General features: G+C 35.1%; 2 protein-coding genes across 19 annotated transcripts in view; one reads left to right on the top strand and one right to left on the bottom strand.

The window, feature by feature from the left end:
• The window catches only part of LOC128558706 (uncharacterized), a 69,404-nt gene that overhangs the window by 17,022 nt on the left and 29,693 nt on the right, over positions 1-22,689 (top strand). For 13 of the 18 annotated variants that reach the window (XM_053548862.1, XM_053548865.1, XM_053548863.1 and 10 more), the window contains exons 1-3: positions 4,343-7,624; positions 11,859-11,919; positions 12,350-12,438. In XM_053548862.1, the coding sequence (XP_053404837.1) occupies positions 5,147-6,370 (1,224 nt within the window). In that variant the 5' untranslated portion in view covers positions 4,343-5,146 and the 3' untranslated portion in view covers positions 6,371-7,624; positions 11,859-11,919; positions 12,350-12,438. Of the gene's footprint in view, positions 1-310; positions 409-2,479; positions 2,535-4,342; positions 7,625-11,858; positions 11,920-12,349; positions 12,492-22,689 lie in introns of those variants that run through there. The other 5 variants (XR_008371875.1, XR_008371874.1, XM_053548864.1 and 2 more) reach the window with 3 other exon arrangements.
• LOC123543587 (uncharacterized) lies at positions 19,331-22,305 on the bottom strand. Its single transcript, XM_045329652.2, has 3 exons — positions 20,142-22,305; positions 19,836-19,941; positions 19,331-19,527 (listed from the first exon to the last, which is right to left on the bottom strand). The coding sequence occupies exons 1-3, from the start codon at positions 20,165-20,167 to the stop codon at positions 19,345-19,347; spliced, it is 315 nt and encodes a 104-aa protein (XP_045185587.2). The 5' UTR covers positions 20,168-22,305; the 3' UTR covers positions 19,331-19,344.

The raw sequence follows: 22,689 nt of genomic DNA on the forward strand, positions 1-22,689 counted from the left end.
AGTCCAGGTATGATTCCTGACTGAAACATATTTTTTCTTGATTTTGCATTTTTAAGATAGTTTAGAAACAAAAAGTCATGTCACTGTGTTCATAATGTGACCAAACTTCAGTTTTAAAGAACTTTAGTTCACTTTTAGTCATTTTTTTCTTTTTTAAAGATAAAGCAAATTTTACAATTGAAGGGAGGTAACTCAATTTTTAAAAAAGACACTAAAATCTCTGTTCATTCTATTGTGGTATATGTGTATCTAATATGGTATTTTGTATCATGTATCTTTCTAAACATTTTGAAAAATGTCTCTTTTGTAGTGTGATGGTACAAGTAAAGCAGAATGCCTAGAAACCAGTTACTTCAGAATTGAAGAGATGCAGGTCTTTATTCTACAGTGGATATTTGGATTTATCAGGTAGATCATTGATACATGTCATGATGTGCCCATGTTTAAGAAGTTTAAATCCATTGGAATGCAGCATGTATCAAAACAGCATTGGATCAAGAACACTTCCTTTTTGAGCACCTCTTGATGTAGTTATAACTTAATTTTCAGGCTTCTTTCCACATACATGTACTACAACCCTTTGTGTTCTCTACTGCAATTAAGAAGTTTTTATAGCTACATGTACTTGAATGATTTTACCATTGTCATATAACCCCAGACATATTGAAGGCATTTTTTAAATGTATATGAAATAACAGAAACACAATGACTTTTTACTAGCGTAAACAACGACTAATTCATCTGAATGCTTTAATGTGTCAGTCTGGCTAATATTCCCATCATCCAGGTGTTTGCATTAACATAGAAGTATGGTACTGCTTTGGTACGGTAGTATATTTTAAAGTGGGGTTGGTTAAAATTATCGACTTCTGGTCTGGTGAAAAAAGCAAAATGTCATCTTTAAAGAAATTAAAAAGTGAACATTACGCATATTTTAAACCAACAGAAAGTGATCCCTAAAACATCGTTGAAATTATTGGATTGAGTAACTAGTGTACTACCAAAGCATGTGTCTGTTTCCGAGAAAACCCTGGCAGTTTGGAATAAGCTCTACAAATTAAATTAAAGTGTGCATTATGCATTTGGTACAAAATGAACGAGCTGTCTGGTGACAGCACACTCAACTTTTCAAAGGCTTGTCAATAAAATGGATTATATGATGGTACTGCTACAACTGTGTCACAGTAAGGGTCAAAATGATAAAAACCTGCTGTAATTTGAAAGTATTACAACGGCAGAAATTTATATGCAGTATTTACACATTAAGTGCAAAAGAGGTATAGTTCTGTTGAAATACAAGTCCAAGATATGCGACCTTATACACTGACCCTTGACATAGCTTTGTTGTCTCAATCCAATAGTCCCTAATACTTAGAAAGATTTTAAGTTGCATGCAAAACCTCAATATGAACTAAGTAGACAAAGGGGTTTAATTCTGTTAAAATGAAATTCAGCATTATTGGCCCAGTGATTGTATGCAATGACCTCAAGGCATGTGTGAAGTTTTGGTACAATAGCCTCCAAGTACTTACAAAGGTAGAGAATTGTACTTTGTATTTACACATGAATTTTCTGAGTATAAAAAGGCACATAATTTAGTTAAAATACAAGTTAGACTTCTAGGACCTGGACTTGTGAATGTTTACTGACGCTAAAGACGTGTGAAATTTGAATCCAATACATCAATGCATTGCAGAGATAGTTATCATTATGAATAATTTTAATCCAATTTCTAAGTTAAAAAGGGGCACAACTCTGAAAATATTGCTGACATAGTAATGTCCCTTGTCATACATGTGCACACTGTCACTGTATGCAAGTATTCCATGTCTTTAATGAATATGCTGCATCTATATGTCCCCGCGTCCTGGTCTGTCTCGGTTGTTTTCTGTTAACCATCTTGTGCATCCGTTCGTCATTCTTCGACCTCACTACCCTGACATTGTATCCTCATAGGTAACGAATTAGGAGCCTGGAGAATGGCGATCAGATTGCATTACTTTAGGGGGCGTGCTTGTATAAAAGCTGCATATTTTAGTTACAATTTATGTTCGTTTTTTGCGAAATACCTGCATTTTCTCTATCGAGACATCATTATCAAGTTACACCTTGTAATCCAACTTGTATGTAACTCGATTTTGAAATTTTCATATATTGCTTTCATTTTCATGTACGTGCCTTTGATTGACACTTCTGCTCGTTCAAATATTGATGATTTTGTTGATTCAAAAATGTACCCCTGTACTTGATCTTAGACAATATTCATTATGCAATGATCACGCGATTAATTATTTTTTTGTCTGGTGATGTCCATCCCAATCCTGGGCCTAGTCTAGAATCTAATGGTTGTTTTTCTGTACTACATCAGAATATAAGGAGTATTCGCAACAAGTTAGATTATATCAAAGACAATTTTCTTGACTTCGATGTTATCTGTTTTACCGAAACTCACTTATCGCAAAATATTTCTGACTTGCAGGTGAAACTTGAAGGATTAGGAAATATGTTTCGGAAAGATGTTTCATCACACTCAGGTGGTATCCTAGTATATTGTAGTTCAGGATTACAGCCAAAACGATTAAATGACCTTGAAACTATTTTACCGGAATCTCTGTGTATTAAAATAAAAGATCATAATAAAAACTTTATTATTGCTACAGTCTATAGGCCACCAAACGCTGCTATCGACTTCTGGCAAAGATGTGATGTTCTTGTTGACCAGGCCTTAGAAATATCAGATAATATTATTTTAGTTGGCGATATAAACGAAGATCAGTTAAATGTAACAAATCGTAAATTTAGAGACATACTTATTCTTGATAATATGACAAATGTAATCAATACACCAACTCGAATAACACACAGTACAAGCACCTTAATTGATGTAATTGCATTAACAAATACTGTAATACCGCTGGATTCTGGAGTTTTTGAAACGCCGTCAAATATAAGCGATCACTTTGCTACTTATGTTTATGTAAAAAGCAGTTTCTAGGCCAGGACATGTTACACCCGCCGAATGTGGAACTACCACCAAGCCGATTTTGAAAAGTTAAATAACTCGATAAACGCCACTGATTGGTCAGCTCTTAACTCAGACTCTCTAGATGTAGCCACATCTTTTTTTGAAAAAACATTTTTAGATCTAGCTAAAACATGCATGCCTACTAAAATTGTACAAATCCACCCCAACGACACACCTTGGTATAATTCATTTATTCGTACTACATCTAGGAAACGTGATCGTTTAAAGCGAATTGCTATCCAGTCTGGGAAACCATCAGATTGGCAATGTTACAAGAAAATAAGACATCGTGTCAATAATATGAAAAAACACCTGCGAGAACAATTTTATAATACTCTTGAATTTTCCATGAATGATTTAAGTTCTACAAATCCTAAACAGTATTGGAAAACAGTAAAAATGCTAGTCAAAGAAAATTCTAAAGCCGAAGAAGAAATTCCGCCCCTTGAAAACAAAAATTATGACACTGCTATTTCTGACGTAGATAAAGCTACATTTTTGAACGATTACTTCGTATCAGTATCAACTCTCGATGATTCCAATTCTGTTCTACCTGAGTTTGTTGCAAAGTCTAATACAACTCTGTCCCACTTGACTATTTCTGAGCAACACGTAATTGACGTTTTAGATAACTTAGTTGTCAACAAAGCCTGTGGGCCTGATGGTATTAGTCATAAAATGTTAAAGGGATGTTCGAAAACCATAGCTAAGCCACTTTGTACTTTATTCAATAGATCTCTCATCGTAAATAGATACCCGTCTTCATGGAAAATTGCTAATGTAATGCCGCTTTATAAGAAAGGAGAAAAATCTTGACCATCTAACTATAGACCAATTTCTTTGATCAGTTGCATAGGTAAAGTAATGGAACGAGTGATTTTTAAGTATTTGTACAATCATCTAAACACTAATAATCTTATATATAAAAATCAGTCAGGATTTCTTCCTGGACACTCAACTGTATACCAACTTGTAGATATATATAACCAGATATGTACATCTTTAGACGAGAAGAAAGCAACCTGTATGGTTTTCTGTGATATATCGAAAGCTTTCGTCCGAGTTTGGCATAAAGGCCTTATATTTAAACTGAAGCAGTATGGTATTTCAGGAAACTTGGTCAATTGGATAACAGATTACCTGGAAAATAGATCGCAAAAAGTATTTGTAGGGCAATCATTTTCAAATAGTAGGTTGTTAACTGCAGGCGTACCTCAAGGATCAGTCTTGGGCCCTCTTCTATTTCTTGTATACGTAAATGATATTGCTGATTCTGTTATAAGTACCGCTAGACTATTCGCTGATGATAGCTTTTCTCCTAAACTATCAAAGCTATTGCTTTGAAACTTGGAGTACTTGTTCACCATCATAAGCTGACCCTGTATAGCAAGAAACATAACTCCATCTTGCTTTTTGCAAGATTTATGGCCCCTTTTGTACTTAGAAAATATCAGGTTTCTTGGTTAAGTTTTATGTTTAGGTCAACTTTTCTCCTAAACTATCAAAGCTTTTGCTTTGAAACTTGGAATACTTGTTCACCATCATAAGCAGACCCTGTACATCAAGAAACATAACTCCATCTTGCTTTTTGCAAGAATTATTGCCCCTTTTGGACTTAGAAAATCAGTTTTCTTGGTTAAGTTTTATGTTTAGGTCAGCTTTTATCCTAAACTATCAAAGCTATTCCTTTAAAACTTGCAACACTTGTTCACCATCATAAGCTGACACTGTACAGCAAGAAACATAACTCCATCCTGCTTTTTGCAAGATTTATGGCCCCTTTTGGACTTAGAAAATATCAGATTTCTTGGTTAAGTTTTATGTTTAGGTCAACTTTTTCTCTTAAACTATCAAAGCTATTGCTTTAAAACTTGCAACTCTTGTTCACCATCATAAGCTGACCCTGTACAGCAAGCAACATAACTCCATCCTGCTTTTTGCAATAATTATTGCCCCTTTTGGACTTAGAAAAATCATTTTCTTGGTTGAATATTATGTTTAAGTCAACTTTTCTCATAAACTATCAAAGCTATTGCTTTAAAACTTGCAACAGTTTTTCACCATCATAAGTGGACACTGTACATCAAGAAACATAACTCTATCCTGCTTTTTGCAAGAGTGATGGCCCTTTTTAGACTTAGAAAATCGTGGGTAGGACAATATTTCTATTATACAAAAAAAATCAGATTAGCGTCAGCACCCGCAAGGCGGTGCTCTTGTATAGAAACTGTTTTAAATTCAGATCTAGAAAAAATTTCCAGCTGGGCAAATCAATGGCTTGTAAATTTCAATCCTTCTAAAACTGAAGTCATGTTTTTCTCCTTTAGAGATATAGCTCAACCTTCGTTAACCTTTGATAATACCCCTCTAAACTTCGTTGACGATCACAAACATCTAGGTCTTACAATAAGTCATGATTGCTCTTGGCACACCCATATAATCAATATCACTTCCTCAGCTTCAAAAGTACTCAGCTCGATGAGAATGTTAAAATTCAAAGTTAAAAGGTCTACCCTCAACAACATTTATATATTGTATCTAAGACCTCTACTCGAGTATGCTTCAGTTGTATGGGATAGCTGTACTCAATATGAAAAGGACACTATAGAAAAACTTCAATATGAAGCAGCTCGCATTGTTACTGGTTTGACTCGTTCTGTTTCCATTCAAAATTTATTAACTGAAGTTGGCTGGGTTTCTCTTGCAGACCGTAGAATTATGCAGAAATTAATATTAGCTTATAAAGGAAATAACGGACTGCTTCCAGATTACCTTATAGACATTTTTCCTCCAACAGTTCACAATTCTAACAACTATGAACTTAGAAACAACACCACTAATTTTGTAACATTGCCTAGTCGTCTCGAAATTTACTCAAAATCAGTTATACCCGATTCAGTAAAACTATGGAATAACCTTGACTCCCCGACACACAATGCTAACACACTTACATCTTTTAAGAGCAAATTGAAGAATAAATTTAAATCTCCAATTGTTCCGTCTTTTTATCTAATAGGAGAACGATTCTATAATGTAGTTCAAACTCGTATTAGAAACCGATGCAGCAACTTAAACAATGATTTATTTTATAACCATTTACGAGACTATCCCGATTGCTCTTGTGGACATGGTATTGAAGATGCGGAACATTTCTTTTTTAAATGTAGCCATTATGCCGATGCTCGTCGATTGTTATTTATCAATACTCGAAGATTTCATCCTCTTAGTACTCACAAATTACTTCACGGAATTGATTCACTTACTATTGAGGAGAACAAATCTTTGTTTTTAGAAGTACAAACTTATATAAAAAGTACACATCGTTTCTCTAGTACTGCCTCCTGATCTTTTGACTATATATCTGTTTTGAAAGCTCTGGGTTGGGCTGGGTGTGGGAATTCTGCAGCGGATGCGATGAGGTGCACTGATTGACTTTACGCTTGTCTGTGTTAGTTTTATTGTTTTGTTTTTTTTCTTTTCGATTGTTTTTTTTCCCTGCTTTTCTTCTACTTAATTTACTGTCTTAACTCTGCTTCTATATAAGTAAGTTTATATCTTAAAATTATATGTTGTTAAGCATGTATATTTTTTTCTATTCTAGACCAAACAAAAATCCGCCATTTAGTTTAATCTAACATTAATTTGACAGCCCGGGACGGACCGATTTCTAATGTTGGCAAAACTTGTGGTCCAACCCTTTTGTATTATCGCACATTCGCAAAGTTACTGAATACTTCCTAATGTACAGTAGTAATATATATGTCTTGTATAATGATAGTTTGTTGTTGTATATATATTTACATATGTATCTGTATAATATTGTCTTGATGTACATTACCATAATGTCTTGTGTGATGATTACAATAAAATATGATTAAACTAAACTTTAATGAATATCTTTGATAGTGTTCAAGACATTTGACTTTATCAAAAACTTGAACCAAATTTTTTAAGTTAAAAAGGGGCATAACTCTAAAGAAGTTGCTGACAGAGTAATGTCCCTTGTCTTACATGTGCACACTTACATATGCACACTGTCACTATATGCAAGTATTCCAAGTTTCAGTTGAATATCTTTGATAGTATTCAAGATATTTGACATTAAAGAAAAATTTAACCGACGGCAGGGGGAGTAGTATAGCTCTCCTTATTCTCCGAATAGTCGAGCAAAAAATGGGTTTCCGTCGTCTGGCTCTAGTAACGTTCAACTGTCCACTATAAATAGGCAAAAACTTGACTGCTGAATTAAAAATTTACTGCAAACAAACAAACATTATATACACAATACATATGTAACAAAATTGATATCTGGATTTACTCCTAGTCAGTTTCAGACTGTACTGTTTTACACATTCACAAGAATTATGATGAGTAAATACTTATTGGCTAGCCCTGATCTTTATAACATTTTAAATGTGTATCTATAGAACTTTTCTGGATTTACTTGATATTAAAAAAAAATGTTTCTGCTTCTGTAGTGAAAACCTGTGAAGTGTTAGTGAAGCAGAATAGTTACAGATCATAAGAGATGCAGGTCTTTGTTCAGCATGGTGTATATGGAAAACATAGTGGATGGCCAGCATAGAAAACATTTAACGGGTAAACAGTTTATTCATATTTAGAACCATTTTCATCTAATGCAGCTGCAGAGTTATAAAAGAACTGAATACATAGTTACATAAAGGTGTTGGACCTGTAATAGTAATGTTTGAAAAATTGCATTAACTTTATACAGTCTTAAAGTCAACATTGTTTTGCACTGTATTGCAATTCTTAAACTACTTTTACTGTGTCAGTTTTTTTTTATTTGCATAATTTATGATATTTACTCAAGCTCAAATAGGGACAGATTTCAAAGTGATAACCACTGTAAAAATATTCGCAGAGAATTCATTACACCAATAATTTTGATAAAAGAAACCTACTAGAAGTATTGGTAAACAATTATAAAATGCAACATAAAACTTTTGAGAACACTTTTTTTAGGCAGCCTTAAGTAAAAGGTTTGAATCTGACAGAATTCTAACTCCAACACTGAAAACTTACAGCCGAGTCCTGTGAGACTGTTTTAAATTTTGCTCACTTCATTCAAAAATAACCATAGGGTAGAAGTAAAACCTACCGACATTTCTTCCACAATATGTAAACTAAAGAGTAAAAGAGTAAAAGCAAAATAAAGAACTTGTTACTGCATGTAACTCGTGTTTTCAAAGATGTCTTACCCTGAACCCTTCCGCATGCGAAGTAAGACTGACTTTAAACAGCAAGAAATTGCTTTCCAAATTAAAAATTTCCGCTTTTGTACAATCAGTCAGTTGTAAGTCTTGAAAAACAATTTAAATTACTATAAAAAAGATATAATAAGAAAAAACGTTTGGTACTAGTGCGGCTTAAACCTGAACTCTCCTGAAAAATTAGTCAAAGTAGGTTTATGGTATGAATTATTAATAAATACTCATCAAAAGGAGGTACACTATAATGGGTCCATTACCTGAAGTTTTTTTTAAAACACAAAACAAATTTTACAATTGAAGGGAGGTAACTCAATTTTTAAAAAGAACACTTAAAAGCCCTTAGTGAATGGAATTTGAAATTAAGGCATTAAACCAATTTTCAGGAGGGTTCAGGTTTAAGCTGCACTATTCTGCACTTGTTATTGATTTATTGTACAGAAGTGGAAAATATTCATTTGATAAACGATTTCTTGCTGTTCAAAGTGAATTTATCTCTGAAATAGAAGGGGTAGAGTTAGACATCTTTAAAAATACTGAGTTACGTGCGGTAAAAGTTCTCTATTTTGCCTGCATTCTTTAGATTACATATTGTGGAAGAAATGTAGGTAGGTTTTACTTCAGCCCCACAGCTTTTTTTGAATGAAGTGAGCAAAATTCAAAACAGACCCGCAGGATTCGACCTTAATTTTTCAATGTTGGAGATAGAATTCTGTTTCATTAAATCCGTTTACTTGAGGCTGATACTTTTATTTTTTAGCTCGACCATTCGAAGAATAAGTAGAGCTATCCTACTCACCACGGCGTCGGCATCACACCTTGGTTAAGTTTTTCGTACTAGTCCACATTTTGACAAAGTCTTTTGAGATAAAGCTTTGAAACTTTCAACACTTGTTTACCATCATCATGGCCAGTTATAGGCAAGAGCACATAACTCCATCAAGGATTTTGGCTGAATTATGGCCCCTTTTGACTTAGAAATCATGGTTAAGTTTTTCGTACCAGTTCATGTTTTGACAAAGTCTTTTAAGATAAAGCTTTGAAACGTTCAACACTTGTTTACCATCACCATGGCCAGTTATAGGCAAGAGTACATAACTCCATCAGGGATTTTGGCTGAATTATGGCCCCTTTCGACTTAGAAATCTTGGTTAAGTTTTTCGTACCAGTTCATATTTAGACAAAGTCTTTTGAGATAAAGCTTTGAAACTTTCAACACTTGTTTACCATCACCATGTCCAGTTATAGGCAAGAGCACATAACTCCATCAAGGATTTTGGCTGAATTATGGCCCTTTTTGTCTTAGAAATATGGGTTAATATTTCGTACCAGTTCATATTTTGACAAAGTCTTTTAAGATAAAGCTTTGAAACTTTCAACACCTGTTTACCATCACCATGTCCAGTTATAGGCAAGAGTACATAACTCCATCAAGGATTTTGGCTGAATTATGGCCCCTTTTGACTTAGAAATCTTGGTTAAGTTTTTCGTACCAGTTCATATTTTTTGTAAAGTGTTTGACATATGGCTTTGAAACTTTTATCACTTGTTTAGTATAATAGTCTCTATCTGTAGGAAAGAGAACATATTAACTCTGTCATCTATTTTGGCTGAATTATGGCCCTTTTTGGACTTTGAAATTGGTTCTGTTTTCATACAAGTCCATGTTTTGTCAAAACTATTTGACATATGGCTTTTAAACTTGGAACACTTGCTTATCATTATGATTTACATCTGTGGGCAAGAATACATAACTATTTTGACTGAATTATGGCCCTTTTTGGACTTTGAAATTGGCTCATATATTGCCATTTAGTGAAAGACTTATCGAAATCAAAGTAATACAGGAACATTATTGTCTAATCTATTTATTTCTTCTGTCTGAATATCCGTGGAAATATTTTGACCCCATTCTTCAATCAATTCTTCGAATAGTCGAGCGCGCTGTCATCAGACAGCTCTTGTTAGTTTTATAATTGTTTACCAATAGTTTGATGATTTTTTCATAAAAAATAATGGTATAATGAATTCTCTGTGAACGTTCTGGATAAAGGTCGCCGCTTTGAAATTTGTCTCTATTTGAGCTTGAGAAAATACCATAAATTACACAAAATTTATAAAAAACGGCACGGTAAAAGTTTTTAAAAATTTGCAGCAAAGTGCGAAGCATGGTTAGCTGTAAGAATATACCAAGCAAATGCCATTTTTAAACATTACTGTTAGGGGCCTAATACCTTAAGGTAATATTTCTTGTTTAGTCTAAATATTTTATTTACATGCATAGATTCACTTCCAACAAACTTTGCATAAAATTTAACTATAATAAGAAAATATTTTGACCCTAATTTTAAGGTACATGTAGGAGATTTAAGGTAATTATTAAATTGTTCAGTGGCTCCTTATAATTATGTACATCTAGTATTTCTATGTTTTTTGGGTTTGTGTCAATTCGCCGTAAAACCCAACTCACTCACTCACTCACTTTTTTAGCTCACCTGTCACAAAGTGACAAGGTGAGCTATTGTAACCGCTTGATGTCCGTCGTCAGTCGTGCGTCTTCCGTCAACAATTTGTAAAAAAATCTTCTTCTTCACAGGAATGATCCTTGGGTGCCCCACTTTCAAAATTTTCAAAGAATTGAATTACATGCAGAACTCTGGTTGCCATGGCAACCGAAAGGAAAAACTTTAAAAATCTTCTTCTCGGAAACCAGAAGCCCTAGAGCTTAGATATTTGGTGTGAAGCATTGCCTAATGGACCTCTACCAAATTTATTCAAATCATGACTCCAGGGTCAAAATTGACCCTGCCCCCAGGGGTCACTTGATTTTATATAGGAAAATCTTAAAAAATCTTCTTCTCAAAAACCAGAAGCCCTAGAGCTTAGATATTCGACATGTAGCTTTGCCTAGTGGACCTCTACTAAAGTTGTTCAAATCATGACCCCTGGGTCAAAATTGACTCTGCCCCAGGAGTCACTTGATTTTACATAGGAAAATCTTCAAAAGTTTTCTAAAAATAAACCAGAAGGCCTAGATCTTAGATATTTGACATATAGCATTGCCTAGTAGACTTCTACAAAATTTGTTCAAATCATACCCCCGGGGTCAAATTGACCCCGCCCCATGGGGTTACCTGATTGTACATAGAAAAATCTTCAAAATTTTCTTAAAATAAACCAGAAGGCCTAGAGCTTAGTTATTTGACATGTAGCATTGTCTAGTGGACCTCTACAAAATTTGTTCAAATCTTGACCCCCCTCCCCCCCCCGGGTCAAATTGACCCAGCCCCAGGGGTAACTTGATTGTACATAGGGAAATCTTCATAAATTTGCTAAAAATTAACCAGAAGGCCTAGATCTTAGATATTTGATATGTAACATTGCCTAGTAGACTTCTACAAACTTTGTTCAAATCATGACCCCCGGGGTAAAATTGGCCCCGCCCCAGGGGTTACTTGATTGTACATCGGAAAATCTTCCAAAAAATTTCTAAAAATCATCAGTTTGACATTTGAAACATGTAGCTCATATTACTCAGGTGAGTGATCCAGGGTCATCATGACCCTCTTGTTATAAATTTTGAAAAATCTCTCTTTTTGTAGTGTGAAGCAACAGTCGAGCAGAATGGTTACAGACCATTAATTCAGAACTGAAGAGATGCAGGTATTTGTTCTACATGCTGTATGAGGAAACTATTGTGGAATTTTGGATTTCTTGGCAGTCATAGAAAAATTTAATAAACAACCAGATAATTTATATTAAGAATCATTTACCACTTACAAGCTGCATTTAGAGTTACAGAATAGCTGAACAGATACTATTAGTTAAAAACAAACAAACTGATCTTTCGTTCATAAAACAAATTTTACAGTTCAAGGGAGGCAACTCAAATTTTAAAAAACAACACTAAAATGCCCTTGCTTTCACAGAAATTGTCACCTTTCAGAATGTAATCAGTTTTATAGTTTTGGATCAAGTATGAACTACATTGGCATTTTAGAATAAATAGATGCTTCAATAATTACTATAAAATTTTATGCAACCTTGTATTTTCATAACCAATTAACTTCTACCATATCATATATTTATACAGGTCTGTACGACTGAGATGTGTGTACCAGTCTATCAGGCTATCCCATTCTGTCCAGTCAACAAATTGGCAATGGCTACATGGATTCTCAAGTAACTTGGCATTACTTATCACAGTAACAAAGATAGATTGCAAAAGTTTTTAGGTAATTATACCCCCACAAACGAAGTTTTGGGGGGTATATATGGGTGAGCTTGTTGGTCGGTCGGCAAGCTCGTTGGTTTTCATGGTTTACAGAATAAAATGCAATAACCTATGAAAGGCCTCACAGATTTAAATAATTTTTGGTACACAGGTTTAACATCATAAAATGTAGGTCAAGTTTGACTTTGAGGTCAGTAGGTCAAAAGTCAAGGTCACAATGATCCGGAACAGTTAAAAGGTATCTGGATAGTAACTTTAGAACACTTTGGCCTAGGGTCATAAATTTGGACACAGATGTAACATCATAAAATACAGGTCGTTTGACTCTGAGGTCATTAGGTCAAAGGTCAAGGTTACAATGACCCAAAACAGTTAAACGGATTCTTGATGATAATTTGAGATTGCTTCGGCCTAGGATCAATAAATTTTGATACACAGGTGTAACTTCAAAAAATACAGGTCAAGTACAACTTTGAGGTCATTAGGTCAAAGGTCAAGGTTACAATGACCCAAAACAGTTAAACGGATTCTTGATGATAATTTGAGATTGCTTCGGCCTAGGATTAATAAATTTTGATACACACGTGTAACTTCAAAAAATACAGGTCAAGTACAACTTTGAGGTCAGTAGGTCAAAGGTCATGGTCACAGTGACCCGGAACAGTTAGACCATTTCCGGACAATAAGTTGAGAACAGTTGAGCCTAGGATCATGAAAGTTGATAGGAAGGTTGGTCATGACCAGAGTGAAACCATTCCGGACAGTAACTTTAGAATGCTTGGGCATTTGATCATAAAACTTCAATGCTTCTTTGGTGGCCCTCTACCAAATTCCTTCAGTTTTGTTTTGTTAAAATTCATGACTGCCAGGAAGTCTCTTAAAGGCTGTACGTAAAATTTTGGAATCTTCTCTCATACCACTAGTCAGCTTTCTGTATAATTTGGGATAAATGGTTCATGGGCAACACTTTTCAAAATTCCTCCATCATGGAGTCCATGCCATGTTGATTTGTCGAAAAGCAACATAACTGACAGGGGGCAGGGCAAGTTTTCTCCTCTCGTTCAATTCTAAAATAATTTCACAGCAATATTCCTTGGATGATCATGTACCAAATTCTTTCAAGCCATACCATTTCTTAGTTTTCTCTATATGGCGGTATGGAGAACTTTAAAATCTTTTCCTCTGAAACTGCTGACCCAGATTCAAAATAATAACAGTAATAACTAAAATTGCTTCAAGAGTAAACACAGTTTGGCTTGCCAAGTCTTCCCTGTGAGCCTCTATAATATCTACATGTATATATATACAGTTACAAATTTTGAAATGTTCAGTGACGGATTACATATATAGAAAAATACATGAGTAAGTGATAAAACTGCAAATACATGACATAGCATGATAAACAATTCTTGAAAGTGAATGAAAATGATAAATACTAAAGTCTCTAGGGACTCTAGCAGTTTGTTGCCCACCTGAGAACCACCATTTGGTTTAAACAGTATTTTATTGATATAATTACAATTGTTACAATTTTACAAATATACAAACATAGAGGATTGAATAGGAAGCTGTAAGTATTTTTAGAAACTCTCTCCCTGAACCACCATTTAAGATAGTTACTTTTAAACAAGTGCTGTCTGTCTGTCTCTCACAAAGTCTCGCAACTCGTCTGACACCACCAGGTGGACAAACTGATTTTCACTAAACTTGGAAAGTGATCCTTTCCAAGCCTGATAGTGCATATTATAAGATTCTTTCACTGGTTTTAGGTGCAGATGGGAATTTCCTTCCTCGAGGGTAACTATTTAGGCGGTAACGAGGTTCCTACCGTGTTACCGCCTAAACAGTTACCCGAGAGCCGGATATTCCCATCTGCACCTATAACCAGTGACAGAATCTTTTTCTTGCATACCGATATCAAGATATAATAATAAAAATAAAGTCAGTCAAACGGCTTTCTTTTTAGAACTATTTCTTATAGCAGCATATTTAAACAAAGCGCGGGAAACCAACGTCCGTAAACAGGAAAGACATCATGACGTTTCAAAGACAAATAATGTTAAGTTCCGGTTTTGTTTTATCAGTTGCAGCATAACATTATGAATTTTTGATAAAATAACGTGTTTTGAATCGAGAAATATACTATCAGGAAAAAGAGGAACTGTCAAGGTATTGGATTTTTTCCCCGTTTTTCGAAATAAAATATAAATAACTACATAAATCTTCTACATATATGTATATCTTACACCCCGGGGTGTAAGATGGATTTTTCCAGCACCGGTAAAAATACCTGAAATCCCCGTCTGGTATGCAAGAATATTACCATCTTCTAGTGCTTTGATTTTCAGTGGAGTTTTGGCCCTTGGTTCATTACTTTTTAGCTCGACTATTCGAAGAATAGGGGAGCTATCCTACTCGCCCGGCGTTAGCATTAGCATGAGCGTTAGCGTGAGCATCACACAAATGTTAAAGTTTGCGTACCACCCCAAATACTTTCAAAGTCCATGGAGATATTGCTTTCATATTTTGCATACTTGTTTACCATCATGACCCCAGTCTGTAAAAAGGAGGAGGCAACTCTATCAAGCATTTTGACTTAATTATGGCCCCTTTTCAACTTAGAATAAATGTTAAAGTTTGCCTACCACCCCAAATATTTTCAAAGTCCATTGAGATATTGCTTTCATATTTTGCATACTTTTTAACCATCATGACCCCAGTCTGTAAAAAGGAGGAGGCAACTCTGTCAAGCATTTTGACTGAATTATGGCCCCTTTTCGACTTAAAATAAATGTTAAAGTTTGCTTACCACCCCAAATATTTCAAAGTCCATTGAGATATTGCTTTCATACTTTGCATACTTGTTTACCATCATGACCCCAGTCTGTAAAAGGAGGAGGCAACTCTATCAAGCATTTTGACTGAATTATGGCCCCTTTTTGACTTAGAATATGCTTATTGTAATGTTAAAGTTTTACTCATTGCTTATATTATACCATCAAGCACTGAGAATAGTCGAGCGCGCTGTCCACTGACAGCTCTTGTTTATTGGACAGATTTCCACCAAACCTTACAAGAGTCATCAGTGGCAAGCCTTACACATATTGTTGATATGTTCTTGTTCTTTGAATTTCAGTGGGTTTATGGCATATTATACAGTGTTTACACTACTTGATGTATACAATTGGGCTGAAGTTCACCAAACCTGAGGGATCAGTGTGAAGCGTAGTTGTGCATATCATCAACAGTTTCCGGTGTATTGATTTTCAGCAGAGTTATGACCCTTGATTTGCCAAATTCTATGTTGCCTGTGCTACATCTGCTCTACCACTGGTTGAAATTCCACTTAATTTCACTGGAGTGATCAGCGCCAAGCCTAGTTGTGTATATCATTGAAATGTTGTGGTTCAGTGATTTTTACTGGAGTTATGGCCCTTAATTTGTGGCATTTTACAATGTCTGCATGTTATGTGGTGGGAGATATACATTTTCCATAAAAAACAAATTCTAGTTCCTAAATTAAATATCAAAAGTGAGTTCCAAAGTTTAGATCCGGAATATGTCAAAGATTTTCTTTAATATGCAAGTCTGCTTTGAATGTCAAGGTCATACCTGTTGTCAGAGAGGCTTTTTTCGGCTCAATTCTACATTTTGTTATAAAAGGATGGCTAAAATGAAATACTTACTAGAAATTTTGACTGCTTCATTCCTGTTAAAACCACCTCGGTAGCCTAGTGGTAAAGCATCCGCTTCGAGTGCGGGAGGCCGTGGGTTCGATCCCCGGCCGCGCCATACCAAAGACGTAAAAAATGGTACTAGTAGCTTCCTCGCTTGGCGCTCAGCATTAAGAGGATAGTGCTAGGACTTGTCAGCCTGGTGTCAGTATAATGTGACTGGGTGGGGTATCATGCCAAATGTCTACGGCGTGATATTCCAGTGAGGCAGCACTATAAAGTTGGGCATTGTGCTCACTGCTACAAGTAGACACCGTCGTTTATATGACTGAAAAACTTGAAAAAGACGTTAAACCGAACACACACACACATTCCTGTTAAAGACAAAAAATGACATATTGCTTGAAACGGTCATGGGTTGCAAATAGGATATTAGGTTACTGTCTTCCTAACTTAAATTTATACAGCAAGTTGGAGAAAGGTTTATCCACCCTAGGCTCTGCCGAAGGGAGTCAAATTTTCGGAAATGGGCTTTTTATTTTGCAACCAATAAAACCTGTTAAGAGCAAAATATTTGATAAAATAGCTTTTCGATACAAAAATAATCTATTCACATTTCACTGATTTGTAAATTCCCCTGCCGATAGCTCATTTCAGTGAAACACAATAATGAATTGCTTATATATTGCAATAAAAACATTAACCCTTCCTTACAGTTTGACTTCTGTGTAATATAAATCATGGTTGCTAACCTGGCATTCATGTACAAAACAAGTGGTGCCATTTCAACTTGGACAAAACACAGCCAAATTGAAATGCAATGTCCGCAGTCTCTACCTTGATCTGCTCCATTTCTGGTATGAAAATAAGAATTTAGTGAAAGTCTTTCCACAAAGAATGGCTAACATCTATTGAACATTTATGATAAATACCTGCTTAAAAGATGTTAAAAGCACAAACTTTGCCAAATGAAGGTCAGTTGACTCAGACTTAAAAACTGTCTTTGTATTGTTCCATACTGAGGTAGAATAGAATAGAATTGAATAAATGCTTTATTTTATAGTGGCAGTCATAGTGGGAGGGCATGATGAATTGTGTGAAATATCATCACATCTGCTGAAATATTGAGGGGCTGCTAGGGCTTAAAATAGAAAAAAAAAATGAAAGAGTCTGTCTTCTACTCATGAGCTGCTTGATAGATATTCATCAATCTTGGTCTATAGATCATTATAAGGTTCTCTCTGTAGCATCATTGTAACATCTTCTCTCAGATGTGTTCTAATGTGAGCAGTTTGCCCCTTTATAGGGCTGACAGAGCTAATAATAGAAAAAATCTTTAAGCATCTTCTGATGAAATGTATAAAGATATTCATCAGTGTTGGCCTGTAGCATCATTGTAAGGTCCTTTCTCAAATTCATTCAGATAGGAAAGGGTTGGGGGCACTTGGCACCTTGAAGGAGCTGCCAGAGCTAAAAAACAAAAGAAAAAATATTGAACAAATTCTTTTTATGAACTGCTTGGTGGATCATTATAAGGTTCCGTCTTGCATTTATTCCAATGGGAGCCCTGTGTCCCTTTTAGGTGCAACCAGAGTTAAAAATAGAAAAATATTAGATCAAGTTCTTCTCATGGCCTGCTGAATGGGTTTTCAACAAACTACTTCAGTACCATCATTGTTATATCTTCTGTCAAATATACATGTATTTCAATCTGGACACTTGACTCCTTTGAGGGAGACTATTGGAGCTCAAAAAAAGCAAAATATTTAACTGTGTTCTTCCTCAAGAACCTGCTGAGTGTATTTTCATCAAACTTAGTCTGTAGCATCATAATAAGATTCTCTTTCATTTGTTCAAATTGGGACGCTTTGCTCCTTCTGGTGGACGCAAGTTCAAAAAATAGAAATACATTTAAACAACTTCTTCTTGTGAACCACTTGATATGTCCTTCTCAAACTGTACCTAGCAATATTAAAAGGTCCTCTCTTTATCTTGTACATATGAGGGCACTTAACCCTTTTTATGGAAATTAGAGTTAAAGATATAGAAAATTAGAGTTAAAGATAGAAATAATTCTCAAAAACTTCTTCTCATGATATGATTGTTGGACCTTCATCAAACTTGGGCTGTAGCATTCTTATAAAGTCCTCTGTTTAATTTCTTCAAAAAGGAATACTTAGCCCCTTATTGTCGGTTGGCCAAGGCTAAAAAATTTGAAATTTGTAACCCAGAAATTGGGCAAAGGTTGAACTATACCATGATGTTATACTATCAATTTGGAAACTCTTAAGGGTGGATGTCCGTCTTGGAAACATGTCCGTTGGTGTCTAATGAATATAATTAGAATAGGGATAACACTGATTTGGATGGTGAAAAAGAAATTTATGTGACATTTCTTATAATAAATCTTGTCTTTTATTGCCTGTAATAATCAGTCGTTTACTTCGAGTGTCAAATAATACTATGCTATATGTATTATGTACCAAATAAAATGTAAAAAGTAGGGGTTGAAGTACCCACCCTCCACATTAATACATAATTATGCTTACGCCAGAAATCTTAAGAACTTCTAATCTTTTATAAAAGGAACAGAACCGTTATGTTTACAATAAAGAAAACAAAATGAATGAATAATTAGCTAGAAATCTAATACCTTTGCACCTTAATGTCAGTAGGCCAAACATTCGGTTCGTGCTTCATTTCTGGGGGATTTGCATACTGACAGACCTGTTCTTTGCTAGTGGAGTAGAAATAATGAAAGTATTGCAAAAGCTGATACGACCGCAAATATTCAAGGAATTTCCCTATGGAGAACAGCAAAAGGGAAACAAATCCAGCAATATGTCTATTGAAGATGATAGCTATTTCAAATTAATCCGAAATTATTATGCATATGACTTAATGCCACCAAAGTTTTCATATTTTGATGGCTTTAATTCTCTTCTATGCTAGCTAGCTTAGGTCTTTTTAGTAGTCATTATGTTTGCAGTAATTAAATCACACCCAAAATTTAAGTTATTTAAACTACCAGCAAAATGGGTTAATATTTAGGTACACAGACTGATCAAATTAAGGTGGCCACCATTTTCCAAATTTCGAATGTTACCTGGCCTTCTTTATGCCCTTTTGTTAAATAAATTAAAGGAAAGAGATAAGACGAGGTGGGTTCGACTATCCGGTTTAATGTTCATAACTAAATGATCTCAGTGCTTGTATATTTAGAAAGTAACACTTGCGGTAAAGTTCTATCAAAATCAGCTTGATCATATACATAATCTTGTACAGTTTCTCATTTATAATCCAACTGAATATGTACTGTAATCTGGATCTCACTGATCTCTCAAATCTCCCAGATCTCAAGCCCTGAAAATAAGTACAAATGAATGCACTTAATACTTTTGCAAAGAGATCATTAACATACAAGTATACAACATACATTTAAACTATACAATAATCATAATTATACATTCATCATGATAATTATACAATCGTGATTATACATTACAACTTCAGTACATATAATAATCATCAAGCAATGTAGCACAAATGGGTGCTGGTATTTCCTGTCTAGTGGCCGGCTCAGTGGTTATTTAATTGACATAAAATAAGTAGAACCCATAAAATAACAAAAAGATAACAATATCACATAGTTTACATGTTAAAATACATACCAATTGTGGATTGGGCTCTTTGCTGAATTCACAGACACACACACACCAAAAATATACTTTCTCAGTGAGCTGGTTACTGACACTGCCACCATGTGTTACTATAAGGCTGCAAAACAAGGTGTACAGTAGAATAGAAACAGTGATGTCTTAGAATTACTGTAACAAGTTAATAATATGCCGCCATCTTAGAATTCATCAACGATGCATGTACATGAATTAAGTATTAAAAACACAAAGCAATTAAACACAGCTCATTTGCAACTTGTCTAAGAAATAAATTGCAAGGCAACAGAAACATTTCCTAACCTCAAAAGAATCCAAAACTCCTCCATGAACACAAACTATATTATAATGGAACAATTCCACCTGTCCCCTTGAAAACATGTCGGACAACTGAATAAAAAGCGGGGTCATGTGACTAAAATTCATATAACAGCAGGAACTTATTGCAATGCTTGACTGGTTGCTACTAAGAATTGGTCAAAGGGAAGCAACTTCTGAATAACTTAAGATCCAGAATAATCCACCTTGTTACACGGAGTAACTGCCTTAAATTCAATCGAACATGTATGGGAAATGGACAAAATCCCCCTGAACAAAATCCCCCCTGCTATTTCTGATCTACCTGGACAAAATCCCCTCTGTGAAATTATCAAGGTGGACAAAATCCCCACTGAGAAAATATCAAGTTGGACAAAATACCCCCTGTGATGAATTTTTGGAGAGGACAAAATTCCCCAAAAATATCCCTCTTATCAATAGTTCAGCGGTAAGGCACCCTTGACTCTAGATCCAAACGACTTGGGTTCAGGATTTGAAAAATTTTTAGGTGCCCCTAATTCAAAGTACTGCTTTTTTTCCCCACAGAGTTATATACAATAATTCCTATCATTTAAGGTTATTCATTATTATCTGAATTTACTACCTTCACTACTACTAAATGTATTGTACTTAAATAATAATTTCTAGTAATGGATGATTCACATTGAAATATTTTATTTACATATCTTTGTTGGAAAAGTTTGTCTTTCATAAATGTTTAAACCACAGAATATTTGATTTGACAACTGTTCATGAGAGTGGTGAAGCAACAATCAAACACAGAAAAAAAGCATTGAGCAGTTCTTACCTGCAATTGGGAATTGCATAAAAATAGCTTAATTCAAAGTAATACATGAAAGACATTCCATATCTGATGATTACAAGTAGATTGTCAAACTGACAGTCATTAATGGTGATAATTATCTGATCCATGTTTTTAATTTTTAGCTCACCTGTCACAAAGTGACAAGGTGAGCTTTTGTGATCGCGCAGCGTCCGTCGTCCGTGCGTAAACTTTTGCTTGTGACCACTCTAGAGGTCACATTTTTCATGGGGTCTTTATGAAAATTGGTCAGAATGTTCATCTTGATGATATCTACGGTAGGTCAAGTTCGAAACTGGGTCACATGCGGTCAAAAACTAGGTTAGTAGGTCTAAAAATAGAAAAACCTTGTGACCTCTCTAGAGGCCATATTTTTCACAAGAACTTCATGAAAATTGGTGAGAATGTTCACCTTGATGATATCTAGGTCAAGTTCGAAACTGGGTCACGTGCCTTCAAAAACTAGGTCAGTAGGTCAAATAATAGAAAAACCTTGTGACCTCTCTAGAGGCCATATTTTTCAGGGGAACTGTAGGAAAGTTGGTCTGAATGTTCATCTTGATGATATCTAGGTCAAATTCGAAACTCGGTCAAATGGGTGAGCTTTTGTGATCACCCTGTGTCCGTCGTCCATCCGTCGTTGGCAGCGTCATCAACAATTCGACTGTTAACACTCTAGAGGTCACAATTTTGGTCCAGTCTTAATGAAACTTGGTCAGAATGTTACTCTCAGTAAAATCTTGGACAAGTTCGATATTGGGTCATGTGGGGTCAAAAACTAGGTCACCAGGTCAAATCAAAGGAAAGGCTTGTTAATACTCTAGAGGTCACAATTTTGGCCAAATCTTAATGAAACTTGGTCAGAATGTTACCCTCAATAAAATCTTATACGAGTTCAGTATTGGGTCATGTGGGGTCAAAAACTAGGTCACCAGGTCAAATCAAAGGAAAAGCTTGTTAACACTCTAGAGGTCAAAATTTTGGCCAATCTTAATGAAACTTGTTCAGAATGTTACTCTCAATAAAATCTTGTACGAGTTCAATATTGGGTCTTGTGGGGTGAAAAACTACTTCACCACGTCAAATCAAAGGAAAAGCTTGTTAACACTGTAAAGGCCACATTTATGACTGTATCTTCATGAAACTTCTTCAGAATGTTAATCTTGATGATCCAGTTGAATCTGGGTCATGTAGGGTCAAAAACTAGGTCACTAGGTCAAATCAAAGGAAAAGCTAGTTAACACTCCAGAGGTCACATTTATGATCATATCTTAATGAAACTTGGTAAGAATGTTAATCTTGATGATTTATAGGTCAAATTCAAATCTGGGTCAGGTGGGGTGAAAAACTAGGTCACTAGGTCAAATCAAAGGAAAAGCTTGTTAACACTCCAGAGGCCACATTTTTGACTGTATCTTTATGAAACTTAGTCAGATTGTTAATCTTGATGATCTTTAGGTCAAATTAAAGTCTTGGTCATGCGGGTAAAAAAACTAGGTCACCAGGTCAAATCAAAGGAAAAGCTAGTTAACACTCCTGAAGCCACATTTATGACCATATCTTAACGGAACTTGGTCAGAATGTTTATCTTGATGATCTATAGGTCAAATTCGAAACTGGGTTAGGTGTGATGAAAAACTAGGTCACTAGGTCAAATCAAAGGAAAAGCTTGTTAACACTCCTGAAGCCACATTTATGACCATATCTTAA

This window comes from Mercenaria mercenaria, chromosome 7 (assembly GCF_021730395.1).
Source record: "Mercenaria mercenaria strain notata chromosome 7, MADL_Memer_1, whole genome shotgun sequence".
Classification (NCBI taxonomy): Eukaryota; Metazoa; Mollusca; class Bivalvia; order Venerida; family Veneridae; genus Mercenaria; species Mercenaria mercenaria.